Below are 8172 nucleotides of genomic sequence, written 5' to 3' on the forward strand. Positions count from 1 at the left end.
GCCCCCCAGTGGGACCCTCACCCCATGAGGATGTTGCCATCCTGGGTGAGGGGCTGATCATTGTTTGCAGGCTGGCCATGGCCCCCAGCCACCCAAGCTCCCAGTGGATGCTGGCTGGAAGCAGGTATCTGGGATTTATTTCTCTTCTATAATTGAAACTTTGTTGCCATGAGTGGAGCTCAGCTGGCTCAGGGCTGGCGGGAAGCTTGGCTTCCTCCATCACCCAGGCAACCAAGCCTCCTGCTTGCTTCAGCTCCGTGGCTGCTGGCCACCATCTTGGTTGGGTTAGTTTGCATATAGTCACTCTGATTGGCTGGTGGGCATGGCTTAAGGCATAGCGAAGGCTCGGTCAGTTTGCATGTTTGTCTTTTATTAGATTAGATTGTATTATTTTCCATACAAACAACTGTAAACCTCCTTTTGCTCACTCCTATATTGTGGAACTTTCCTGGTAATTTATATTTGATTTTTTTAGTGTAAACTAATTTTTATTTTATATACCTATGTTGTTATCTATGAAAATCTAATTTAAAGTTAGAAATTTAGCTACATTTTTCAGGTGACTCAGAACTTTTGATATATTTTACACTAATACTTGAGATTTAAACCAGGTTTTTCTCTCATTAAAAGAATATAAAAGAATTGTCTTACAGTGTTATTTAATAAGAAAGATGAAAAACCAAAGCACTTGTTAAAATTAATTTATTTTTGAAGCAGGAAAATAGTTAATCCAGTTTTGTTAAGAAAGTTATCTATTTTGTAGATATTTCAAAATACTATAAGGATGCAAAAGACATTCAATAGAAAAGATTGATTTAAAGTGATTGTAAAGTAGTAAATGAATGATACTGAATGGAAAGGAAAAGGATCTCTCCTAAGTAGGAACGTCATGAAATGAGTTAGGTAAATGTACAATTAGGTCAATTGTAACTGCTGGAAATTGTTGCCATTAGTGAAATAGAGAATTATTCCTCCTTTCTTCTCTTTTAGGTTGTAAAGGCATATGATCGTGTGGAGCAAGAATGGGTTGCCATTAAAATAATAAAGAACAAGAAGGCTTTTCTGAATCAAGCCCAGATAGAAGTGCGGCTTCTTGAGCTCATGAACAAACATGACACTGAAATGAAATACTACATAGGTAAACAAACAGGAGACAAAGCCTAATCCAGGCCAGAAATTTGAGTTAATGGTTATTTTCATATGAAACTATGTGGATTTTATCTTTAAAGTGATTGACTAAAAATTCAGCTGTTTATTTCTGTTGGTGGGCATGGATTTATATAAATTACCTGATCTGGCAGTTATATGCTAAGTTTTGGGGACTGTGCATTCCAAATGGCATACAGTTTGGAAACAAACGAGAATAGTGACTTTGGGGGGCCAAGGGGACTTAAAAGTCCCAGTGGTTTGCTTTAACCATGGACATTTATCCAGAAAATCTTCTTCCTGGTAACTTTAACCATTTCTAATATAAATCAGAAATGAAAAGTAAGCTAGTATGTTTTGTTCTTAATGGTTATAGAACCATTTTTGATATGGCTGCGTCAGGATCCCAGCTCCTCGGGCTGTCTGTAAGTTTGGCAGCATTAGAAGCTGTTGGACTTATTACAACAGAAAAGAGATAATAGCCACCATTTATTGAACTCCTATCATATTGTGCTTTTCTTCCATCTTCTCTAATAATCATAGCGGTCCTGTAAGGAAAGTGGTAGAATCTTTATTCACAGTTGGTTTGTATAAAGCGTAACGATCCCCATGGTCCCAGGCTCTGGAGATAGGATGTGACCCTACCTCTGCCTAACTCCATTTGTTTCATTGTCATATGGTGTTTTCTTATGAAAACAAAATGAGGAGACAGAAGAATTAGGAAAATAGTGACGTCGAGGGCCGATTAGTATATGGACAGAACATTTAATTATACATTCTTTAATGCTCTTCTTAACCAAATCTAAGATGCCAGTGATTGTGAGACGCTAATAATTTATGTGCTGCCCAGTATAAATATAAGATGCCGTCCCGTTTTATGATAGAGACCTTAGAATCAATTAATTGTAGAGGTTCCTGTAGGTATATATCCATAGCAATTTAAGTTCAGAAATGCTGGCTTTACTTGATAAACATGAGGTTAAATTTTACTTAGCAAGCTCCTTTTTAAGAAAATACGGGAGGATATTGTGGTGTTAATGGTTTTTTTAGTCCTCCCAAATGTGGTGGAAACAAGAGAATGTATGTTAAAGGTATAATGTCCTGATACTCAGATTAGATTCCATTTATGAAACACCCTTCACTCCCCATTGTACAATAAAAAGAGCTTATGCTATTACTTTTTCTTCCTTGGTTTCTTCTCTTTAGATATCAGATATAATACATAGTAATAACATTAGTATTTAAAATCTTTTTTATTCAGACTTACAGAACATTTGCTGTTCACTATGATTATAACTTAGTATAAGGAAAGCCCATTGCCACTCAAGGGGCTTTAGAAGCACAAGAAGGACATTCTGAGGATGCTCGGCTTATAAAGTGGTATCTGGGCACGCCTTCCTCCTTCTCACTCTTGTGTCTTGTATTTTGAATGTTTGCTAAAGTTGAGAGAAAATGTTGATGTGTTATTATAACATTTTAACCCTGCTTTATTGAAAGAAGAGATGGCAGGCATATAATAAGTACTCAGTAAATGTTAGCTACTCAGTTCTTACATAATAACAGCAATCATTTTTGTTTTTGGTAAACTGATGAATGATCATTAATTGTTTATAAGTCATTACAGATATTCTTTTGGATGAGTTTTTAAGTTCTTTTAGGATTGTGAATGCAGTCGCAAGAAATTGAGGTTCTGTATATATTGGAAAACAACAAATGAAGAACTTTAGAATTAGACGCAGACATACCAGTAGAGTTGATACCTTAAATTTAAGGTGTCTGAAAGTCCTATTGCTCTTTTATAATGTAAATAATTTATTTATATTTTGAAGTGGTTGACCAATATAGTTTACTCAGATGATTTTATAGTCTTAAGTCTTTGAATCTTAAAAAATCTGCTTTACCATCTAGCATAATTTCTTACCTGGATTATTTAGTACCTGCCAGGGTCTGGTTAAAAGAAAATTCCATTTAGGTGTAGAAAAAAGTCTTGCTAACCTTCTATCTGTTTTCCCCAAAGTTTAGTTTAAAAGCCTAACCAGGTATACTTGAGTTGGAGTATTCTTTGACAGCATCTTTAGTGCTTAGCACATTGTTGATACTCAGTGAGTGAGGACTGAGTAGGGAGGTCAAGTGGAGCTGAGTAGATTATCTTCTATTAGAAGCAGTCTAATCTCAGAGCTGCATAGAGGGATTTTCATAATCACATTGGAATTCAGCTACCTTTGCGTTCTTTTTGTAGCTACTGCTTTCTCATATTAAAACTTTGGCATGGACTATTTCTTGGGTGTCTTATTGTCACACGAGCTGTGTTTTTAGTTTTAACCGTTTGACTGCTAAGGAGCGCTATCGTGCTCTTCTTATTTAAAACAAATTTATGTAAACAATTGGTATTTTTAAATTTTTGTTGTTGCAAAGCAATACAAGTGAGTTTATTGTATAAAAAGTGTTTTACATTTTTTCCCATACACGCGCAATTAGTGCCGCAGTTTTGGCATATGTCCGAAAAAATACGTCAGCAGCCAAACGGTTAAACCCGTGAACTTCAGTGATTAGAGCAGATGTTATATATTCTTATGTAACATTTAAGGATTCTTTTTATTTGCGGAGTGTTGATTTCTACTACAGACTCCTACAGAGTCATGTAGTATTCATATTGAGATGTTTATTCTAATTTTAGATCCTGTGTATCAGGAGTGATCTACAAGCAGTATTGTTACCAGGACAACTCAATGTGTCCCGGTCCTCAGGGACCAGACATTGAATACTGTCGTAGTTACTCCAGATAGACCTGTAGTGAAACCTGTTTTATGATACAAAACACCAAAGTGAAGGTTCCCTTGATAAATGGTGTTTTCATATCTCTCCAGCAGAGTTAGAGGTGCTCAGTTTGGTGTATGTAAGAATTTTTATAGTGAAGGGCAGCATTTTACTGAATGACCTCATTTGATGTGAAGTCAGTGTTAATACTTAAAGTACAATCTTTGAAACAGCTTCATGAGTATTAAGCCTTTATAGAGAGGGTCAATAGGGATAGCAACTAATGTGTTCTCTACTCTTTCAACTATTCATAAGTCTGCTTATAATTTCTTCCTGTAATTGAACTTTATTTTGAAGTTTCCCCAAACCTTCAGTGTTGCAAGATGTCCTATGTACCAGTTTGATGAACATAATTAAATGCTTTATGAACTATACCTTCTAATGCATGATTTTCAAACATTTGCTATATTTGCCTAAAGGAAAGAAAAATCTGTATTTTCCTTCGATTTGCTACAGAAAATTACTAGTGAAATGTAAGGCTCAGCCAAGCAGATTGTGTATATATGTCACCGCCTTCCCAGGGAGGGCTGGCTGCCCAGGACAGCAGTGTCACAGACCTGCGTCCTGGGGTGGTATTTAGACAAGTTGTAAGGCAGAGTGTCAGGAGATAAAAGGTGCTTTCTCCCAAGTGAGGGCAGCTCCTGATTGTTCTCAGGACTGTCCATCAAGTTGCTACTCGTGTTTTTAGCCCTGACTCACCTCGTTTAAAACAAGGCATTTGGGTGGTACTGCTCCCATTCTGTTGTTACTGGCAGGCAGTCACCTGGTTAGTTCCACAGCTGAACAGTTGAGCTGTTTTTAACTGATTAAAGAATTGCTGTTAGTGCAGAATGCTGTTCTCCAAATTTTAACTTGATTTTCACTCTGCATTTGACACTGTAATGTTACAGATTATTTGAGAGTTCATGCATACATTATTCTCATTTATTGGCCTATGTATAATTTAAATGGAAACTCTTTTCTCTTTCAGTGCATTTGAAACGCCACTTTATGTTTCGAAACCATCTCTGTTTAGTTTTTGAAATGCTGTCCTACAACCTCTATGACTTGTTGAGGAACACCAATTTTCGAGGTGTCTCTTTGAACCTAACACGAAAGTTTGCACAACAGATGTGCACTGCACTGCTTTTCCTCGCGACTCCAGAACTTAGTATCATTCACTGTGACCTAAAACCTGAGAATATCCTTCTGTGTAACCCCAAACGCAGTGCAATCAAGATTGTTGACTTTGGCAGTTCTTGTCAATTGGGGCAGCGGGTAAGTACATTTCAGGAGTTGTGAGTTAAATAGAGTTAGGTAAAATAGTGGCAGTAGATATGTGAGATGTTAGTACAGTGGGGCCTTGACTTATGAGTTTAATTCGTTCCGAGCTCGTTAAGGACCTCGTTAACTCAAATTACTCTATCAACTCAGTGCAAAAAATCAGCCAAGAGACAACTGGTATCTCAAAAAACTCGTTAGTCGGGACACTCGTAAGTCAGGGCCCCACTGTAATGTGTATGCAGTGTGGAGGTCATTACCAGAGGTAATTGCTAACTTGCGTCAGGTGGGAAATAGGAATTTTAGTAGCAGGGAGTCTTTGGGGCCTGCTGATGATGTTGGCTTATAAAAATCTGGAAACGTATAGTTCTTCCTGGTCTCTTTGAATGAGACTTTCTTTTCTGAGAGGCCTTGAGGTTGGGCTGACCTGAGATGACGCTTGGAGACCTGGCTGTAGGTTTAGGTCGGAGCCACAGAAACACTGGTTAGAAACAACATTGCATTGCTGGCTGCCTGGTTTGAGTATTAACATAGAAAGTGTACTTAGGAGGATTTTGTTTCGTATTCTGTCTTTTTTCATAAAACTTTCTTTGCTTTGCTGATATTTCTAGATGGGAAATTACAATGGCTAAATGAAGATAAATTGGTCTGTGAAGACATTTTCAGATTACTTCATTAAAAATAACCCACCTCAATATTTTGTTTTGTAAGAAGTCTTAGATTGAAGTGGGAGGGGGACAGGGCAGAGAAGTGATTAACCAGAAACAACTCCTGATGGAATCTTTATGTGGCAGTGTCTCTAGGATTCATCTGTGATGATATGATAGTGTATCATATGTATATATGTCACAGCCTTCCCAGGGAAGGTTAACCTAAGTTAACCTAAAGAAGTCCACTTTATAAATACAATTTAGCTGTTAAGTTAATGGTAAACCAAGTGCCAGCCATAGTAACCAAGAATAATTAATAGAAAAATAAATTATTCTCAATAATATTTTCTTGTAGTAAGGCATAATTATTTGTTTTAAGATGTCTCTTGATTACCAGTTGGGATTGAGCTAAATGAAAGGACTTGAATTGTGTGTAGTTTGCATTTCACAGGCAGATTAGCCATTCCTGGGACATGTTTAGTTCTTTAAACAATATTCATAGGCTGTTTTTGAAATCAGGAAATGGAACCCTAATTTAGGAGTTAGTAATTTTTTTTTCCGGTTAATATTAAATCAGTGTTAATCCCATACTGGCTACAGTTAAAACTTACTTTGTAATTAATGCTGTTTTGAAATATATTTCAGATATACCAGTATATTCAGAGTCGCTTTTACCGGTCTCCAGAGGTGCTACTGGGAATGCCTTATGACCTTGCTATCGACATGTGGTCCCTTGGGTGTATTTTGGTTGAAATGCACACTGGAGAACCGCTGTTCAGTGGAGCCAATGAGGTATGTGGTGGATTGCTTTGAAAATTCTGTTTTCATTATTTATTTATTTTAGTCTGTGACAGTGGAATCAAAGTTGTTTTTAGTGAAAGATGTCTATTTACCAATGTAATCGTTCAAATATTAGGGTAGTTTTGAATTATATTATCATTTTTTTCAGTTATTATATAATGGTGAGGTGGGAAGTGAGAACTTTTAATCTGCTAATAAAGGAGAACAGTAAAACAAGAAAATGTTAAGTATCTTGGTACGAATTATACAGATTTTAAGTATAATAACAGAAAATGATGATAACGAAGGCATGAGGGCCACCCTGACAACGGTGTAAACTTGCTATAAATTTCAGAGTATGATTTGGAATTAAAGAAGTAATGACCAGAGGCAGGACTTGTATCCAAGCATATTAGCATAACCAATGGACCAGGGACAATCGGGTGGTGAAGGCTTGTCCTGGGGGGAGGATGGTGGAGGGGAGAGGGCGTGGTGGCGGTCAATTGGGGAAAAAGGAGACATAGCTAATCATTTCAACAAATAAAAAAAAGGTCATGACCAGTAGGGTTGATGGATATTGAGTCTGAATAATTTAGGGTAAATTAGTATTAGAAGATTTTAGAGCTATAGACTCTAGTAATTTTTCTAGTCCATGGGTTTCTGTCTTGTGTTCTTAAAAGATTTTTGAAGGTCAGAGGGCAGTACCTGGGAGGGCAAGAGAGAGGCCAAGCTCCCTCATAGGCAGAGGAATTGGGCTTTCATTAGTTTTAAACTATTCACTGGAGAGTTAAGGGGAAAGGGCGTCAAATACATGGTGATGGAAGATAACTTGACTTTGGGTGGTGTGCACACAATGCAATATAAAGATCATGTATCATAGAAATGTACACTTGGAACCTATATTTTTTTATTAAACAACTAGGGGCCCAGTGCACGAAATTCGTGCACTTAGTGCGTGTGTGAGGGGAGTGTCCCTCAGCCCAGCCTGCCCCCTCTCACATACTGGGAGCCCTCAGGTGTTGACCCCCATCACCCTCCAATCGCAGGATCGGCCCCTTGCCCAGGCCTGACGCCTCCGCCAGAGGTGTCAGGCTTGGACAGGGGACCCCCATCTCCCCCCGATCACTGGCTCTGGTCCCCGCCGAGGCCTGAGGCCTCTGGCCCAGGAATCATGCCTGGGCAGGGGCCCCCTATCTCTCTCTGATCGCTTGCTCCACTCCCCGCCCAAGCCTGACGCCTCTGACCCAGGCTTCAGGCCTGGGCAAGGGGACCATCATATCCCCCCAATCCCCAGCTCCGCCCCCCACCCAGGCCTGATGCCTCTGGCCCAGGCATGGCCTGGGCAGGGGACCCCCAGCTCCCGGCCGTTGCAGGCTCCGCCCCTGCCCAGGCCTAACGCCTCTGGCTTAGGCGTCCGGCCCGGGCAGCGGGGACCCGCAGCTGCAGCGGCCCCGCGATTGTGGGCTTCGCTTTAGGCCCAGGCAAGGGACCCCTAGGTCCTGGGACTGCCAGCTTCAAG

General features: G+C 39.3%; 1 protein-coding gene across 3 annotated transcripts in view; it reads left to right on the forward strand.

The window, feature by feature from the left end:
- The window catches only part of DYRK1A (dual specificity tyrosine-(Y)-phosphorylation regulated kinase 1A), a 132562-nt gene that overhangs the window by 107862 nt on the left and 16528 nt on the right, over positions 1–8172 (forward strand). For all 3 annotated transcript variants that reach the window (XM_006774133.2, XM_015570718.1, XM_015570719.1), the window contains exons 6-8: positions 991–1138; positions 4934–5220; positions 6519–6665. In XM_006774133.2, coding sequence (XP_006774196.1) covers positions 991–1138; positions 4934–5220; positions 6519–6665 — 582 coding nt within the window. The remainder of the gene's footprint in view (positions 1–990; positions 1139–4933; positions 5221–6518; positions 6666–8172) is intronic.

Source organism: Myotis davidii, unplaced genomic scaffold (genome assembly GCF_000327345.1).
Source record: "Myotis davidii unplaced genomic scaffold, ASM32734v1 scaffold227, whole genome shotgun sequence".
Classification (NCBI taxonomy): domain Eukaryota; kingdom Metazoa; phylum Chordata; class Mammalia; order Chiroptera; family Vespertilionidae; genus Myotis; species Myotis davidii.